Here is a 19,508-nt window from a genome sequence, read left to right as displayed (position 1 = left end):
AATATGGTTGTTATTCTGTTTCCTTGCTATTTTCACTGTCTTTTTTTTTTTTTTGAAACAGATTCATTTTGGAATTCTGCTTCCTTCAACACTGAGAACTCCTAACTTCACTTCCCTGTGTTCCGTGGAGAGCTCAGTGCTAAAGTGTCTTTCATTTTAAGATGGCAGTGCCTTCTGGGGTGTTTGTAGAGAACCTGGGGATTACTGACTTCATCAGACTAGAGCTGCACAGTGAGTGGCCCCCTAGGCAAAGCCGCCAGGCCTCATTATATAGCAATAATCCTTCTGGGAACCTAATTCCCAAAGTACTGCTATGCTTTCTTTGTCACTTGTATTCCTTTAGTACATATTAAAGTTCTAATACATTTTTTAAAAAGATTTATTTATTTGAGAGAGAGAGAGAGCAGGGTTGGGAGGGGGGTAAGAAGGAGACAGAGTCTTAAGCAGACTCCACGCTGAGCGTGGAGCCCAGTGTAACGTGACCCTGAGATCACAACCTGAGCTCACATGCGGAGTCGAATGCTTAACCAACCGTACCACCCAGGAGGGCCTAAAGTTCCATTATTCTAAATCCTTATTTTTAATAGAGAGGAAAACAGTGATTCACAAAACACACAACAGTCTGTACAATTTTGTGCTGCCCTCACTGTGGGCGCAATAAGGACCTCTTAAACCAAACTGGTCTGATAACTACTCCCTAAATTGCATAATCATTTCCTGTAATTGACTCGCCACACTTTTCACACATGTATGCAAGTCTTGCTCCTTACTTCAAAATTTTATGGAGGGCCTTTTAAGTAAAGTACATGAGGATTCCACCCACCTTGAAATAAATTCGCTGATATATAAGAAGGCAGGTCACAGACAAGTTTCCCTCCTGTGGGGAAAGATCTCGACTCCTTAAAGTTTAATAAAATGAGGAGCATTCTCTGAGGAGGAATAGGGTAAAATGGCTTTGTTTTTCTTCCCCCAGGACACACACATTTGTTACCCTCCTAGCCAGCTCAGAATGACATTGGTCAGTAGCAGTGTCACCGTCCAGTTTCATAAAGAGCGCATCGTGCCACTTCCCCCCATCTCTTGAGATTGAATTCTTCTCTGAGGAATTAACCAAGATGCTCTCTTCTCTGTGTTTGCAGCTCCTGCAGAATTGACCTTTTCCTTCGATGTGGGGAACAGGCGATATAACGAAAGGAGAGCAGGCCTCCATCGTCCAGGGATCCTGTCCCAGCCCAAGTCCAGAACGCCCTCTGGACTTTGCCTGGCTTATTTGCCCCAGAGTCTTTCCAGTGGACATAGATTGGCAGCCCCGGGTGCCACATTCCCTCTCAGACGCATTCCAGAAATGTGGGGAACAATGTGGTTCTTTCCGGAAACTTTACACTTTTTATTCCCCCCTCTCTATGGTTGGTGTCTATCAGCATGAATCTCTACAAACAATGTTCCCGCGCTTCTGAGGAAAAAGGCAGATGTTCCCTGTCCGTGCCTTCATGATCTTCCTTCAGCGGGGTCACTCTTCTCCCTTACAAAAGGAAACTTTGAGGAAATCCATCCTGGATTTTCAAGGTCCATGGGACACTCCATTGCTATAATAAAGCTATCTTTGCCTCCCCAGTGTGGTGTCTTGGTCATGATTCAGTCCATTCCCCAACCGTCCGGTTATGCCTGCCCATCTTCAGTGCATGGTGATGATTTCTGGGCCGAGGACAGACTGCAGAAGCCATCGGTATGACCACGTCTTGTTCACAGCTTCGGGCACAGATAAGCCAGAGAGGCAGCTCTAACACTTCCCAGCAGTCATCCCCCTCCGCCAGCATGAGGGCGCCTTCTGTGCAAGCATTCCTCCCAGGGATGTAGGGGGAGCGCAAGTGGAAGTCAATCCATGCACATTGTACCTGACCCCACTCTTCTCAGCTGAGGCCAAATTCACACCTAAGGCTCCTCATGCAGGGAGGCAATGAGTCACCCCCCCCCAAACCTTGCATTTTGCCCTGACCTTCCTCCTTGTCTCTCTTTTCCTTTCTTCAGATCTCTATCTCTCTTTCCCTCTCCCTCTATCTCATTTTCTCTCACACGTGGACACACACAGATGTCCACACAGTCTCACGATCATGCTTATTCTTCTTAATGTATGGGCACAGAACCCCCGGGGAAAGGAATGTGGTCAAAACCTTTTGTGGATTAAGGTGGGCATTGATGGATTATTTTCATGGGCTATTATTCTGCCTCTACCTATTTCCCATGTGCCCTGAGAGCTGAGAGATTGTGGACTTGGTTTCATGAGTCCACCCCCAAACCCAGGACCAACGAGTATGTGTTCCATGTTACAAGGAACCAAAGAAGACTTTTCTTGATCACTTCCACCCATCTCTATCTCTATCACCTTCCACATGTGTTTATGCACTAATGCATCTGTAGCCCCATGTTGATCCGTGCCTAGTTCCACAGGTAGATTGCTGTTATGTCTCTGTGGATGGAGCTTGTGCTGGAAACCCTCCACATCTCACCTGCCCTAGTGTTTTGTTCTTCAGTTGGCACTAGGGACACACCTACCTGTAGCTTCTGTAGACTGGGTGGAAGGCAGTAGCTCTCCCTCCCCGAAGAGAATGGGTTAGGATGTCTGGAATATGCCCACCCAAGGTGTCCATGGGACAGATGGGGTTTTGGTTTTGTCTAGAGAAGCTATGTGGAGGAATGGTTCTCTGGTGGCGTTGGGAGGACCTCAGTCTCATCTGATAGTGTTTGAAAGGCTTGTGGACACTTGGGGCTGGCCCTTCTGCACACATGATTTGGAGGGAAGAACGGGGCTTCAGACACATTGGGGTCCAAGGCCAGCCACACCAGATTCTCAAGTACGGACTTGAGCCATGGAGCCTGTTCTGTCCATGTGTGGCCAGTGCCATGCCTATCAGGGAGCTCGCAAGCCCCTGGCATGTGTGAAGCACAGAGGACCACTCTGGAAAGTAGCTTGCCAGAGGTGATGTCCGTGTGGAAGCTGGAGGAAGTCTTCCCATTAGCGGGTTGTTACTCATGGCCTTGGAGGTCATTGGCCCAGGGCCTTTGTTCTGTGAGGGCCTCTTTACACAACTGTGCCAGCCCTGGGATCCCTCAAAGTGATCCTCACGCTCTCCGATTGAGATCACCCAAGCCGAAGGATGAGGGGCCAAAAACAGGATCCACGTGTGTGCAGGACATCGTCTTGGGGCTTCAAGACTGCTCCTCGTCTTGTTGAGGGTCAGCCTCAGGCAGTGCCTGGAGACCACCTGCAATATCAGGACAGCGATGTCTGGAAGAGCAACAGAGAGCTGCGCCAATGGTCAGTTACCCTGATAGGCTCCAGGCAGGACTCAGCCCTTGACCATCGTGGCGGCTTTGTGCATTCCTCAAAGCCCTGTGTTCAGGACACGGCGCCCAAAAAGTACTAGGGCACCCTCTGTTGAGGCCCCCTGCCCACCTGTCTCCTCATGCTGCAAGCCCCCACTCGAACAAGCCAAGCCAGGCCAGCCACCAACTACCTGGCTGGGGAGATCCCCTCAAGCTTCCAGGAGATGTGATTCCTCTCTCTGTCCAGATGCTGTTTCTTGACCTAAAGCCACTGGTTCCTCTGGGATGGAAGCACAAACGCACCTTCTGACCCGCACACACACTCACTCCTACCATAGGAAATGCTCTTGGACTGCCCTCAAGTCCTGCGAGGATGACTCCTTTCACCGCCTCTTTCTACTGGGTTCTACTTGTCTCCCCATAGTTCACCTGATGGAATTGCAGAGCCCTGTAAGCCAAAAGGCAATGGGAGCGTGATTTGGTTTTCTGTGTACCATTTCCTGTTGGGCCGCTGGTGGCTTGTTTGGTTGATTGGTAGTTGCCTGGCCGATTCAATAACTGGCCGCCTCTGGGAATCCACTGAAACGGTCGACTCAGGGCACATTCCATCTCATCTTCCTTTAAACCACTGAAGGGACCTCTACAATATAAACGGAGTTAGGTATTCTGTAAACACACACAGACACACACACACACACACACACACACACACACACACACACACACAGGCACAGCAGCAGCACCTCCACCATTGCAACATCACCGAAAAACCCCAGCTTCGAAGGAGAGGCAACTTGGCCCTTCCGGTTTCCAATCTGTTTTGAATTGATCTGAATTTCTCCATCTGCTTCCCAAGTGACTGGAGCTTTCTTCTCCTCCCAGGTCATTAAGTAGGGCTCTCCATTGAGAGCTCAAGTCTCTCTGGACACGCCCTGCCAAGAGCAGTCAAGAATAGGTAAACCCAAAGTGATGGACCCATCATAGCACAGACTATTTCTCTCTGGGAAACCTAGGGAGGCCTGAATCCATATCAGACGGCGGACAGCATTGATTCCCTTAGACCGGGACTGGGTAGCATCTCCACTTGCCCCAAACACTGCACGTTTACACGTCCCATGCCTTTCCTCCAAGCTTGTCCCCACAAGCAGCTAAGGCTGTGGACCAATCCATTCCACGTACATGGCGATGGCTGGCTCGCCATCTCTCTCTTACATACCTCCTCTCTCAGCTGTCTGATCTCAGTCTCCCGCCTGGCTCCCCAGGGAAGTGTTGCTTCACGAGCTGCCGGGGAGCTGCCTGGGTGTCTTCCAAAATGGATTCCCCAGATGTGGAGGGCACCTAGACACCAAATGAAGTGGGTGACCAGTCCCAATTGGCAGGGGAAGGTGAACATACCAGGGCATTTACCAAATAATTTTTTTCAAATAATACAAAATTCAGCCAACATATGAAAACACAGGGGAGAAATGGAAAGCTCTCCAATGAAACATGACCAACGTTCCGATAAATACACAGTACCTATAACAATGGAAAGAAAGACAGAAAGCCATGTGATGCAATAGAAGGGAACTTAATTAGGAGACTCGTCTTGGGTGGCCAAAGGGGACTCGCGTTCCACACCCACATGCCAGAGTCTGAAGCAAGGGTGGAAAGGCCTTCACCGGGTCCAGTCCTAGACACAGTCCCAGATGGGGTCCGTTATCAAAGGAACGAGACAGAGGCTGAGATGCAAGGCTTTATTCTCTGCCAAGCATTAGAAGTCAGAATGACTGGCCAGGGGAACGAGACTGAGACAAAGTGAACATCATGCCAAGCTTTACTCTATGCCCAGCATTAGAAGTCAGACTGAGCAGCCAGGTCTGCCTCCGAAGAGAGCGACCCCCACCCGATCTCACAGGCTGGTTTTATAGAGCCTAAGCACAGACCTCAAAGCACGTGGCTTCTGTGGTTAGGGCGTTTACTCCCAGAATCGATACCCGGAACTGATACCAGGAACTACTGGGGTGTTGATTCCCGGAATGAAGTCCATGGATGTGAACAACAATAAGGCTACCCAGGCAATATGGAGCCGCTCTGGCTAAGCAGGCGCTAAGAGTTACACAGGTTTTAACATGAAATCGGCCCTAACAGACCCCAGAGTCTCCACAGCACTGTTCAATGTCAGGGCTGTCATCCTGGAGACAAGCTTGCGGGAGTGGGAGAGGCACATTCCATGCAGAGGAGGGTGGGGTGGGCACATCCACCTGCCCAGGTCCCGCTCTCGGCACAGGTGGTCCGATCTCCTGCTGAACACGCCTTCTCTCAACGGTCGGAACCACTGAAGGCAGGGCTACCGCCGGAAGCTGTCCAACTGATAGGGGGTGGGCCATCCTAGGCTTTGATAAGCCACACGCTGCCGGGTCCTGCCCAGTCGACCGGCCAGTGCTCTGGGACCTGAGGTACTCCACCGGCATGGCTCCCACCAGCACATCAAGGAGTAAGTTCCCCTCAGAGGCCCTGATCCCTGCTTGGGTTCCCCAAAGGCCCCACTTACTTTCCGGGCTTCAGGACAGTAAGAGGGTCCACCCTGCCAGCCGGGCCCCATGCTGGAAGTTTCTGATTCACAGAGGGTTGGGGGAAGGGGATTGAGAGAGGCTTGTGCGTGGTTGCCGTTGGAAGCAAAACTGAAGTCGGTGGCCAGGAGTGCCAACAAGAGTCCCTCTTTGGAAAATAGGCAAGCTAGATCTCAGGGGGAAGAGGATGGGTCGAGATTCGGGACCTCTGTTAGGTGTCACTGACAAAAACGGAACTTTCACCTCCAACGCAGCAGCACTGGGCAGCATGTACTGTCGGATTTGTCCTGGATGTTTCTTAGGAGCAGTGGGATCCTCTTTGTTCCCCCTAAGGTGATTTCCTCCCTCACTCCCCCTGCGGGTCTCTTCAATTCGTTGGCATGCCATCACAGGGCTTGGGACAGGTTGGTATCTCCCTAGATCCTGGACTATCGCCCGTTCCCAGGGACAGATGGCAGGCTGCCAGGGTCCTATTGAGCAGGCTCCCAGGTGGATCGGTGGGTGGCAAGGGGACAATAATCTCCGGCCTGGGAAGGAGATTGTCCGACAGGGCAGAAAGTGAAGAGCTGAGATGGCACCGCCATCTTTTTTTCTTTGCATTCCTATGCAAGCCTTCCTAATCCAGTGGCCATTTTCCCTGCAACAGGCCCACTCCCGCCAGGATCCCGATGGAGGCGGCTTGTTTTGAGGCCGTGGCAGAAAGAGGCTCTACAAGCCTCGTTCCAGCAGAACTGGTACCCTGGCATCACCACCAGAGAACGACTGGCCCAAGCGCTAGACATTCCAGAGTGCAGGATCCAGGTAGGCTTGAGCTTTTCTTTCATTCTCCCTGGGGGACAAGTTGTGGACACAATCTGGCTAAAGCCAGTGCATGTCAATCTCCATGCCCAGCTGGGGAGCTCAGATGCTTGGGCTCCAGTATGGGCATCCCCGGGGAGCCCATGCCCTCTGAAGTCATTCCAAGTCATTCAGTCTGAGAACACGGGGACCACGGGAGGGCAAGGCCCAGGTACTCCAACGGGTCGACACATCCAGGCCTACTTCCCCTAGAAATCATTTGCCCAGAGTTATCGCGTGGCCCACACCAAACACTCTGAGACTTAAGGCCTGAGAGAAACAAAGGAATGGAAGATACGGAGGTAGACAGATGATAGACATAGAGATAGACAGAGATGATGTACATTCAGATAGAGATACGGATATAGATAGATCCTGTTCACCAGTGCTGCCAGACCATTGGTTCTTCTTTCACCACCTAGGTGTGGTTCCAGAACCAGCGTACGACACAGCGAAGGCAGAGCCAATTGGCATCTGCAGACTCCCAAGTGGAAGGACCATCGTGTGGACAGGAACAGCCTCCAGCTTGGACTCCTGGTGAGTCCCCAGCATACCAAATGCGTCTCTTCTGGAGCTTCTCCTTCACACAGGAACGGGTCTGTGTGGGCTTGTCAAGGGTTTGGCAAGACGGCTTAGGTAAGGAATCCATGTTACCTTGTTCCAGCTGCCTTTCATGTTCCCAGCGATGGACAGTGTGTTTACACTGCATATAGGGTGGGGGCATTTGTTTCCGGGACAGAAAGGCCTTGAATCTTCCTGTTCTGAAAGTGCCAGAAAGGAGGGAGTCCTTTTCATGGTCACCTCGGGATCTAGAGGCAAATGCTGACTTGTGTGGCTTTGTCCGTGCTGACCCTACAGTCTCAGGGAAGGAGAAGCTATGACAAAAATGTAAAAGCACAAGGATACACACACACACACACATACACACATTCACTCATAGGCACACACAGACACCAATTTCTCTTTCCATGCTGGATGTGCCTGGGCTCCAAACCCTTCTTTCTTTTCTTTTTTTTTTTTTTAAGATTTTATTTATTTGTCAGAGAGAGAGTACACACAAGCAGGCAGAGAGAGAGGAGGAAGCAGGCTCCCTGCTGAGCAAGGAGCCGGATGCGGGACTCGATCCCAGGACCCCAGGATCATGACCTGAGCCGAAGGCAGCGGCTTAACCAACTGAGCCACCCAGGCGTCCCTCCAAACCCTTCTTTCTAACTCTGTTCTCCTTTCAGAATGTTTCCCAAAGGAGGGCAGGAGGAAACGGACAGCCATTTCTCCATCCCAAACCAGTCTCCTCCTTCAAGCCTTTGAGAAGAACCCATTTCCTAGCATTTCTACCAGAGAACACCTGGCCAGACTCACAGGCCTCCCAGAATCCCGCATTCAGGTACATTTGCAGAGGGTGCCCGTGAGCTGTGGAACTTGCAGGGGAGAGTGGCCCCTGAGACATTGCTGGAGAAACGTGGGATCATCGGGGTTATCCACGGGTTCCAGTGCCTGGGCAGTATGGGGAAAGCATGGACCTTGCAAGGGAGAGACTGCACAAAACCAGAATGTGCCAGCCGATAGGGGGTTGCTAGGGGAGGCTGTGAAGGCGAGGTGGCCGTGCCCATGTGTGTAGAAGCGGTGAGTGGACAGAAGTGGGGAAACAGAAAAGTTGCCACCTCTCTTGAGGTCACGCAAAATGTCAGTGCTTCAACAGCTTGGGCGCGCTGTCCATGTGGACCCCAGGATTCCCTGAGTGTGAGTGGGGTTGCTTCCCTGTGAGTGGCCAGGTGTTTGTCAGTGTCCTGGGCCTCAGCACCCTCGGGGCGGGAATGGATCCTGCACACAAACCACACCTGTTCTGGATAACCTAATCCTCTAGGATTATCGGCCCTAGGATTCTGGCCAGGTGGGGCAGAGGTCCCATGGGGGGCCCAGTTGAGAAGGCTTGTTCTCCCTGAGCTCCAGAGAGGTTGGTTTCTGGTAGAGTACCTGTGAAACAGCTTTATGGTCTATGGAAGTAGACTGTATGGAAGGCACTCCCTTGGGGCAAGAGCCCGGGGGGCCTGCTTGAAGCTGGCATGCATGGGCCTGGACTTGGACAAGTCTTGTCCCTGGAGAGAGGGGAGGCTCAATGTGCTCGTTCCTGAGAACACCCTTCTCATCCAGCCAACAGAGGAGACAGAGAGACAAATCTGTGGTGGATTTGGACTCCTGGCAGTCCACGAGTTGCCCTGGGCCCCAAAGACATGTGGCTGTAGACGGAGTGTGTGGATGTGAGGCCGAGAGACCCGGGCTAAAGGCCTCCAAGGCAGAGGAGGTAGTTAGCCATTGGGATCACATGCAGTGGGACACCGGGGTTCAAGTGCCGAGGGACGCCCGGAGAACTTGGGGTAGCCTGGGGAAGGAGGGCAGGTGGTCAGCTAAGTCTTGATGGCAGGACTCAAGGAATGGCTGGTCAGGAAGCTGCAACAGGCAAAGAAAGGGAGGGCTAGGCAGGGACCGCAGAGCACTACAGAGGGGAGCTCAGCAGAGCAGTGCTGAGCGGCTGCCATTCCATCCAGTCAAGGGGGAATCCCGGCCAGACCAGGTGTCCACAGTTGCCCTGGACTTGCCCCTAGTTCACAAGGGCCGGGTGAAAGGTGTGAACAGAGCTGCCCTGAGATTCTTAGCCACAGACATAGCCTTCTCCCCGAGAGATCCCGAGCAGGGGAAAGGGCAAGACGAGCTGGCATCTGTCCCAGCTTCTCATGTCCGCAACCCCTCTCCTCTGTCCCAGGTCTGGTTCCAGAACAGAAGAGCTCAGCACCCAGGGCAGAGCAGAAGTGGCCCCGCAAATGACCAGGCAGCAAACCACGAAGCCAGTTGTCACCTGACTGTCCTGGGGGACCCAGGCCCCCTGCCCACTGTCCCCAGATGCTCTGAGCTTCTGGCTGCATCCAATCCTCTGGGAAGCATGCAGGCTTTTGCTGCAGCGACACTTCCTGTTCTCTCCATGGGCTTTGCCCCTCTGGTTTCCGGTGGCGAACCTGGGAGCCAGGTCCTTGGGCTCACTACGGCCCCGCCCACCCAAGCCTGGCAGGGAGGAAGCAACTCTCCTGCTCCTGAAGCCATGAGGAGCCATTCCCTGATGGGACCGACTCTGGGAGGGTGCCTCTCAGCTCGTCAAGCCCGTCTCTGTCCCCCGACCCAAGGGGAATGCCAGCGGCAAGAGGAGCACCCTGGCATGGCACCCCTGCCCTTCCAAGGCTATCCCCTGCCTCCAGATGACAATCCTTGCCAACCCGTGCAGGAGGCAGGGCCCTTGGGTAGCCACAATGCCCCGCAGTGGTTGGGCGAGGAGTCCCGGCTTGTTCTGAGCACAGGACAGGATCTGGATGGAGCAGCTGGGCAGCCTGCATACGCTGAGACCCCTGGCTGGCGGTGGCAGGCACACCCTACTGCTGGGCTCTCTAGTGCACTGGACCCACAGCACCCAGCTTCTGCAGAAGCCTCAAGTTTCCTAGAGGAACTTCTATCAGCCACACAGAGGGAGGAAGACACACAGCCTTTTCCGAGTGGGCATCTGCGCCAAGAGGATCATCTGGGACCCTTTGAAACAACCCTCAGCGGTGTCTTTTTTCAGGCCCTGCTGGCTATCCTGCACGATTCCACATGGCCTCATTCCTAGAATCAAAGAGTCCTCATCGTCCCCACTCCCCATTCAATCAGTCGTCGTTTTCTGAGAGTCCATCCTAGCGGGACAGTGAGGACAAGGAACAGGAAGCAATGCTCATGCTCCATAAGAAGCCCGAGGTCCAACCGACTATCGGTCACTTGGAAATTCAGAAGGGTGTTCCTCCCTGTCCCATGGACGGGGTCCATGTCATTCCCGTCGTTCATCAAGCTCCACAAGGCACCTGAAGTCATACAGGACACTCGGTAGTGTATACCTTCCCTCACGCCTGACTCAGAACTTGTAGTGACTCACTCACCAGCCCTCCTCCCTGCCATCACCCTTGACTCAGGGGCCTGGGAAACCCTTGCCCTGGCAGCAAACCCAAGCAAGGAAGAGAGGCCGAAGAAGGTCACCTCCACATGCCTTTTCATTCTTCTGCATCACAACGTCCCATCTCCCGAAGCTGACATGTAGACCAAGACAGCATGCTAAATATCTTGACTGTGAGAGCCTGGGGAGACTAAACTATCCGGACTGGGATGCCTCAGAACCAGCCAAATGGGTAACGACTGCAGGCCACCATCGCCCAGTGATCCTTTCCCAGCCAAAGTCCAGAATGCCCTGTGATCTTTGCCTGGCATGTTTGCCCGGGAGCCTTTCCAGTGGACACAGATTCGCATTCTTGGGGTTGCAGTCAGACTCAGATTTCATTCCAGAAAGTTGAGCACTGTGGTCTTTCCAGAACTTCAGCCCCTTTTCTTTTTCCCCTTTCTCTGGTTGGTGTCTATCGGCATGCCTCTCTACATACAATGTTCCCTCACATCTAAGGAAGAAGGCAGAAGTTCCCTGTCAGTGTCTTCATGTTCTCCCTTCAGCGGTGTCACCCCTCTCTTGCAAAAGGGAACATTGAGGAAATCCATCCTGGATTGTCAAGGTCCACGGGAGTCTCCATTGCTATAATAAACCTATCTTTGCCTCCACAGTGTGGTGTCTTGGTCATGATTCATTCCATTCCCCAACCATCCTGTCATGCCTGCACAGCTTCTGGCAATGCTTTCTGGGCTGTTAACAGACTTTGGAAGCCATTGGGATGCCCACGTCCTGTTCACAGCTTCTGGCACAGAGAAGCCAAAGAGTCAGCACTAATACTTCCCAGGAGTCATACACCTCGGCCTGCATGGAGGGTGCCTCTGAGAAAGCATTTCTCCAAGGGATGTAGGTGGGATCCAAGTGGTAGTCATTCCACACACATCGTATATGACCCCACTCTTCTCAGCTGAGGTCATATTCACACATAAGACCCATCATGGAAGGCAGGCAATGAGTCACCCACACCCCAATGTCGCTTTTTGCTCCTGCCTTTCCTCCTTTTCTCTCGTTCCCTTTCTTCAGATCTCTGTCTCTCTTTCCCTCTCCCTCTATCTCATTTTCTCTCACATGTGGACACATGCAAATGTCCACACAGTCTCATGATCATGCTTATGCTTCTTAGAATAAGGGCACAGAACCTCCAGGGAAAGGAATGTGGTCAAAACCTTTTGTAGACTAAGGTGGGCGTCGTGGGGTTATTTCCTTGGGCTATTATTCTGCCCCTACCTATTTCCCACGTTCCCTGAGAGATGAGAGATTGTGGACTTGGTTTCATGAGTACAACCCCAAACCTATGACCAACATGTATGTTTTCCAAGTTGTAAGGAACCAAATAAGGCTTTTCTTGGTCACTTCCCTTCATCTCGATCTCTATCACCTTCCACATGCATTTATGCACAAGTATATCTGTAGCCCCATGTTGCTACGTGCCTAGTTCCATAGGTGGATTGCTGTTATGTTGCTGTGGATGGAGCTTGTGCTGGAAAACCTCCACATCTCACCTCTATGGACACATTTACCTGTAGCTTCTGGCCTGGGTGGAAGGTAGTGTCTCTACCTCCCCGAACAGAATGGGTTAGGATGTCTGGAATGTGCCTAGCCAAGGTGTCCTCAGGACAGATGGGGTTTCAGTTTTGTCTAGAGAAGCTATGTGGAGGAACAACTCTCTTGTGGTTTTGAGAGCACCTCGGTCTCATCTGATAGATTTGCAAGGTCTGTGGACACTTAGGGATGGCCTTTCTGCATACATTATGTGGAGGGAAGAACGGGGCTGGAGCCACATTGGGGTCCAAGGCCAGCCACACCAGATTCTTAAGTACAGACATGAGCCCTGGAGCTGGTCCTGTCCATGTGTGGCCAGTTCCATGAATATATCACTGAGCTCTCAAGCCCCTGTCACATGTGCAACATGGAGCACCACTCTGGAAAATAACTTGCCAGAGGAGATGTCCCTGTGGAAGCTGGAGGAAGTCTGCCCATTAGCGGGTTGTTTCTCCTGGCCTTGGAGGCCAAGGGCCCAAGGCTTCTGATCTTTGAGGGCATCTTCACCCAGCTGTGCCACCCCAGGGATCCCTCAAAGTGATCCTCTCCCCCTCTGATAGAGATCACCCAAGCCGAGGAATGAGGGGCCAAAAACAGGATCCACGTGTCTGCAGGACATCGTCCACGTGTCTGCTCCTCGTTTTGTTGAGGGTCAGTCTCAGGCAGTGCTTGGAGACTACCTGCAATGTCAGGACAGGAATGTCTGGAAAGCAACAGAGAGCTGTGCCAATGATCAGTTGCCCCGATAGGCCTCAGGCAGGACTCGGCACTTGACCATTGTGACGGCTTTGCACATTCCTCAAAGCTTTGTGTTCAGTATACGGTGCCCAAAAAGTACTAGGGCACCCTCTGTGGAGGCCCTTGCCCACCTGTCTCCTCATTCTGCAAGCCACCACTCCGAAAAGCCCAGCCAGGCCAGCCACCAACTACCTGGCCAGGGAGATCCCCTCGAGCTTCAGGATATGCAATTCTTCTCTTTCTGCAGATGCTGTTTCTTGACCTTAAGCCAGTGGATTCTCTGGGATGGAAGCACAAGCACACCCTCTGACCCGCACACACACTCACCCCAACCATTAGGAAATACTCTTGGACTGCTGTCAAGTCCTGCGAGGATCACTCCCTTCACTGCCTATTTCTACTAGGTTCTACTTATCTCCCTGTAGTTCACCTGATGGATTTGTGAAGCCCTTTGAGTCATAAGGCAATGGGAACGTGATTTGGTTCTCTGTGTACCATTTCCTGTTGGACCAAAGGTTAGTTGTTTGTTTGCTTTGTAGTTGCCTGGCTGATTCAATTATTGGCCGCCTCTGAGAATCCATTCAAGTGGTCGACTGATGGCACATTGCATCTCATCTTCCTTTTAACCACTGAAGGGCCTCTACAATGTAAGGGGATTTAGCTATTTTGTAAACACACACACACACACACACACACACACACACACACACACACACACGCACAGGCACAGCAACAGCACCACTACCCTTCCAACACAACCGAAAACCTCTAACTTGGAAGGAAAGGCAACTTGGCCCTTCCAGTTTCCATTCTGTTTTGAATTGATCTGATTTTATCCATCTGCTTCCCAGGTTACTGGAGCTGTCTTCTCCTCCTTGGTCATTATGTACGGCTCTCCAATGAGAGCTCAAGTCTCTCTGGGCATGCCCGGCCAAGAGCAGTCAAGAATAGTAACACCAGGTGGAGCCAGTGGAAACCCAAAGTGATACACTAATCATAGCACAGACTATTTCTCTCGAGAAACCTAGAGTGGCCTGAATCATATTTGACTGAGGGTCACATTGATTCCCTTGCATGAGGACCCAGTAGCGTCTCCAATTGCCACGAACACTCGCCTTTACATGTCCCATGCCTTTCTTCCATGTTTGTTTTTCCCTTGTCCTGACAATCACTTAAGAGTGTCAACCAACACTTCCCCCATACATAGCAATGGCTAGCTTGCAATGTCCCTCTCATGTTCCTCTTATTTAAATTGTCTGATTTTGGTCTACTGACCTGTGGGAGGACACTCCATTTTCTCAGGTTCCCTCTGGCCTCTCCCTACCTCTTTCAGTCTATAGCCCACCCCAGGGCACTGTGTAAAGAACTGGGTCCCAGTTCAAGCCCCTGACGGAACCAGACTCACACGGGATCAGCCTGTAAAATCCTGCCAGAATTTATTGAGGGTTTGACCCATGATGCTTTTCAGATCCCCTGGAGTTGTGAGCAACAGGTGACCTCCCTCACTTCCTAGGAAAGGAAGACTGGGCTACAGGGATGAAGGAGTTAATTTCTTTCCCCAGAAGGAATCAGAAAGGAAACTGTTCAATAGCTTGTGAGTCCAAGGTGGTCATTGGTGGAGGAAGCCAGGAGGGCAGGGTTGACCATTCCTAGTTGGCCAGCCGTGCTGCCTGGTAATTGGCCACAGGAACAAGATAACAGGTGGGATATCAGATGAAAGCTGCCTAATGATTATTCATAGAGACAGGAATGTGAATAATCTCCTGGCCATTGGTCAGGCTGGGTAGGGTTAGCCACTTGGGGATTGGTCATGTGGTTGGTGGGGAGAGACCCTTGGCTTTTGGCCAGGTGCACTCTGGTGACCTACGTGTCCTGATGTTCTCAGTTACAAAAGCCATGGCACAGTGCTCCAAAGGGGGAGATCCATTGTGTTCCACCTCTGCTCACATTGTCATGCCACTGGCACCTAAATGTATACACAGGAAAGACCAACCCTCAACCTCCCTCAGATATCTATGCATGCCTGCCCACCTCCCGTCTCTAAATCTATGGTTTTAAAACCATATTTCCCTGTTCAAGAAAGGAAAATTTGTGACCCACACAGAGAACCCCTGACACCTCTGTTTCCCTGCAGATATCCCACACAGCAAAGACCACCTGTCAACCCTACTCTCTGCCCCCATACACCCACCCACATACACAGTGGGAGTCCAGCACCAGGTTTTCCCTTGCTTTTCCCAGAGGCCTCCTCTGCCTGTGGAACTCAGCATCTCTGCCTGGCCCAGGTGATCTGGCTAGAAGCATTATCCACCAGTCCCCATGCACCCCACCCCATGATGCCTTCCAAGAATGTGACCCAAAAGATGAAGACAATGTTATGGGCTCAGAAACTTTCCACCGCATACTGGCAACCCACCATGCCCACATTCTTGGCTCTCAAGTGGTTTCCCCATTGCCAGACAAAGAAGAATTGGTCCCATAGTCCCTCGACCCCAACACATTTAGAGACTCTCTAAGACACATGGAAGGTCAGGACACAGAGCAGGGAGAACAACCCAAACACAGAAAAGTGTAGCATCTGTACTGAGACATGAGAAAATTGAGGCTGCTACCCAGACACAAATCCGCTTCTCTCGTAAAGACCCATGTGGGCTGGTCTATGAGGGTAGAGGCTTTCCCTCTGTTGAGGGCTTACTCTCAAATATCAGTAGTTGGCTGGGTGCCAAGACCTGGTTGGCACTTGTAGACACCCAGAGTGCAGTATATGCACATTGGGTCACTGGGCCAAAATGCTGGTGGCTACATGGCCTGCAGATTTCTGGTATGGGGCCAACTTCAGTCTGATGTCGTGGTAACGTATCACTTGGGTAGCTATTATCATTTGGAGAATTATCTCCCAGGTGAGCATAGGATGTCAAGACCAAAGAAAAGAGAAAGACCAACATCTGGGAGAACTGTCCATGGCAATGAAAGCCGTAAATAAAACTTTGAAAGGATTAGTAAGAACTGTAATAATTAACTATCCAAGAAAGAGTTTAAGTTAAAAAATTCCCTCACAATATTTGTGGTAGAACATCAAAATTCTTCATAAAAACATGATAAAAACAAATATCCTTTATCATTGTATACAGAAGAAAGGCAAGACTGGAAGACCTTGCCAAAGGACCAGGGTTCCTGGGAAATGGCTCAGCAGGATGAGGTATTTAGGAGAAAGGGAGGAGACCAAGGCCATGAATACAGACGAGTCCTAGGCTGAGCCCCTTCAGGCAGAGGAGAAGGTCTCCCTACTGGAAGGGGAGGTGGAAATGGAGGTGTTATGGGCAGGCTGAGGTCCTAGAGTTTCAGAGCTTCTTTGTACAAATTCAGACCTTCCTGGAAGATTTTGACTTTCAGGCCACATTTCAAAGGGGAGAGGTCACCAAACATGCACATCATGGGAGGATCCAGAAGGGATGCTGGGTTGGTGTGTGGGTCACCTCCTGGAGTGGGGGGACATTGGCTTCACAATGTCTATCAGCTTTAAACAAATAGTTGCAGTGCTATGCAAAAGAAGAATTTAGGAGGTCAGGGATGAACATTTCATGATCACAGTCACCATCGCACCACACTAGTCACTGCATTCTCCAGATGGAGGGCAGGGGTCTCCATAGCTCTGAGAATGTGGCAATGAACCATAGGGAGCTGATAGCACAAACTGCCCATCCTAGTCAACATTGATGACACACACTGACTCCCCTAGACCTCAAGGTCAACTGCTGAGGTGGGTGCCAGTCTGAAAGGAAGGAAAAGAGAAGCAGAATATCTACACCAAGGTGTTTCTGCATAGACCACTTCTGACCCAAGACCACATACTGTGGCAAAATGTGGCTCCAAGTTATGACCATTTAAACTCTCTGTTTGCAACAAGAACATTCACATTCTATTGGCCAAAGCAAGTCATACAGCCAAGCCCATTCATAAAAACAGTAAATGTGGTCCATTCATAGGGCTGCGACCAGGAAGAGAAGGTAAAAAATGGGAACAAATAATATAATTAACTTTCCTTTCCTTTCCTATAATCCCTAAACAGAAAAGCCTCTTTATTCTTTGTTCCCAGTGCCCAGCACCATGCCTTGAATTAGTGAGTGTAGCCAAAAATCTTGAATAAAGAGTATGATCAACTTTTTTCCTAATATGATTATGGTTCTAATTATTTTCATTTTGGATACAGAAGGATTTACATTTGAATCCAAGCAACCTCGTTTTTAGGTCAGGGTTTTGGCAATAAAATCAATAAGAGTAAAGTTAAGAACAGACAGTATTTCATGAGTGTTTACTGTGTGCTAGAAACACTGCTAAGGGCTTCAGGTTTCTAATGTTATTTCAATCTTCAAACACATTAATGAGATAGGTACTGCTATCTCTATGTTGTGGATGAGGTGACTGAGAATCGGAGAGTTTCAGGAATGTACTCAAAGTCACACAGCTAGGAGGAGATAGAGCTATGATATGAACTCAGGTGACTAGGCTGTATAGCCTCCTTTCATGCACTGTGCTATAGCACCCCTACCTGCTAATGTAAGTCTAATCAATGTCACTTTACTCATCTGTAATATAGGGACACACAAGAGCATAACCATTCTGTAGAATTGTTACCAGGCTCACAGAAAAGTCCTATATCAATTGGCTGGCACAGTGAAGCATCCACTCTGGGCACTCAGCAACTATTAAAAAGTACGTTTGGAAATTCAAATTACAGATTAGAAGAGTACTTCAGAGTCCTTCTTTTTATACCAGAAGAGTTAAGGTAATTTAGTGCCAAGTACCACTCTTGCAATTACTCTTTTATATAACTGACCAGTGTTTACTTAAAAAGTAGACACAAGTAACTAATTACTGGCAGTAGGTTATAATTGTCAGGTGAAAAATAAGATTGAAATATGGGACTTGTTGCCAGCTGGGTAATTTGCATTGGTTGGTATCTTTTTTATTATTTTAATTTGAAACCTGGAATTGGAGTAAAATTTGACTCCTCAAAATATTGGGGGAAAATCAAGATTTAAAATTTTATTTGTACTGAAAAAGTGATCATAGTAGTAAATCTCAGTCAATCTTATGGTTTAATGAAGAGTTGTTGATATTTTGTAAATGTTAGCAAACTTTCCTGTCACAAATAATAATTATGAATCCCGTCAGTATTGCTTTGTATCTGAAAAAATATCAAATAGTACTCAGACTTGAATTCTTTCTAAATTTGAAAAAGAAAGTGAAAAAAATGTATCACACTACATATAAAATGCATATTCTGGGAAAAAATAAAAATAAAGCTGACGTTTGGAAAAGTATGTGTGGAGACCTACTCTGCTAGATTGGAAACAGGGAACCATAATGAGGAAAGAAAGTCTGGGATAACGTGGATTTTTTTTTCTCCTGTTGAAATGTAAAATCATGATATCAGTATGACTACTGATGGATCATTGCTGTAAAGTGTAATTATGGCATATGCAGTATTGTCATGTGGCTGAAGAGAAAACGTTACCTAATTGTAGGTCCTCTGAAAATGTCCACACTGTTCATAGATAATAGTGAAGTGTGAATTTATTTTCCTTTTTGGGTTTTTATTTATTTTTTGGCGGATTGAAAAACTAAGATAAATATTACTGTCTCCAACAAATAGATGAATGGATAAAGAACTGCCAGTATATATACACAACAGAAAATTATTCTGCCATAATAAAAGGATGAGACCTCGCCATTTTGAACAACAGGGATGGACCCAGAGGATATAAACTTACATGAAATATTTCAGACAAAGAAAGAAATATACATGGGATTTCACTCCTATGTGAAACCTGAAAAGCAAAACAAATGAATAAGCAACCAAACAAAAACCAGAATCATACCTATAAATACAGGAATAACAGCACCAACAAAAACCTGATGATTGCCAGAGGAGGGGAGCTTGGGAGAAATGGGTGAAGGGGAGTTGGAGAAACAGGCTTCCCTTACAGGATGAATATGTCACAGGGCTGAAAGGCATATAATGGGGAATATGGTCAATAGTATTGCAATAGTGTCTCTGGTGACGGATGGTAGTCACACTTGTGGTCAGCATAGTATAAGGTAAAAACGTGTCCAATCACTATAATGCCCACTTGATGTTAACATGATATTGTTTGTCAATGATGCTTCAATTTTTTTTTTAACATGAGTCAGAAAGAATACAAAACAGAATCGGGTTTGTCTGAGAGTGACAAAAACCCAAATGCAATCCAGCTGTAATTAGCCTCACTCAGCCTGTCTAGGCCCACCAGGTAACTTTGACCTCCTGGGAACACACTGCTCTTCACTTCTGTGGTAATTCACTTCTAGTCGCCTTCTTTGCTGATTTCTGTTTCAACTTCCTTTGCCAGGTTTTCCCTGTGTGCCCCTTTGCTTGGTATTCAGTCCTAGGCCACATGCTCTTCTCTTCACAGTCCTCAAAGGGAGCCGCACTATCCCTCTGCCTCAGAGAGCAGCTCTCAGTT

The 19,508-nt window shown here is 49.4% G+C and overlaps 1 protein-coding gene across 1 annotated transcript; it reads left to right on the top strand.

Moving 5' to 3' along the window:
• The first annotated feature begins 5,775 nt into the window (after positions 1–5,775).
• DUX4 (double homeobox 4) lies at positions 5,776–9,620 on the top strand. The gene is made up of 6 exons (XM_045981638.1): positions 5,776–5,800; positions 6,538–6,677; positions 7,136–7,250; positions 7,943–8,097; positions 9,475–9,540; positions 9,612–9,620. The coding sequence occupies exons 1-6, from the start codon at positions 5,776–5,778 to the stop codon at positions 9,618–9,620; spliced, it is 510 nt and encodes a 169-aa protein (XP_045837594.1).
• Positions 9,621–19,508: the final 9,888 nt, after the last annotated feature.

The sequence above is a fragment of the Meles meles genome, chromosome 16, assembly GCF_922984935.1.
Source record: "Meles meles chromosome 16, mMelMel3.1 paternal haplotype, whole genome shotgun sequence".
NCBI classification, from domain to species: Eukaryota; Metazoa; Chordata; class Mammalia; order Carnivora; family Mustelidae; genus Meles; species Meles meles.
This window is presented reverse-complemented; position numbering and strand designations above follow the sequence as displayed.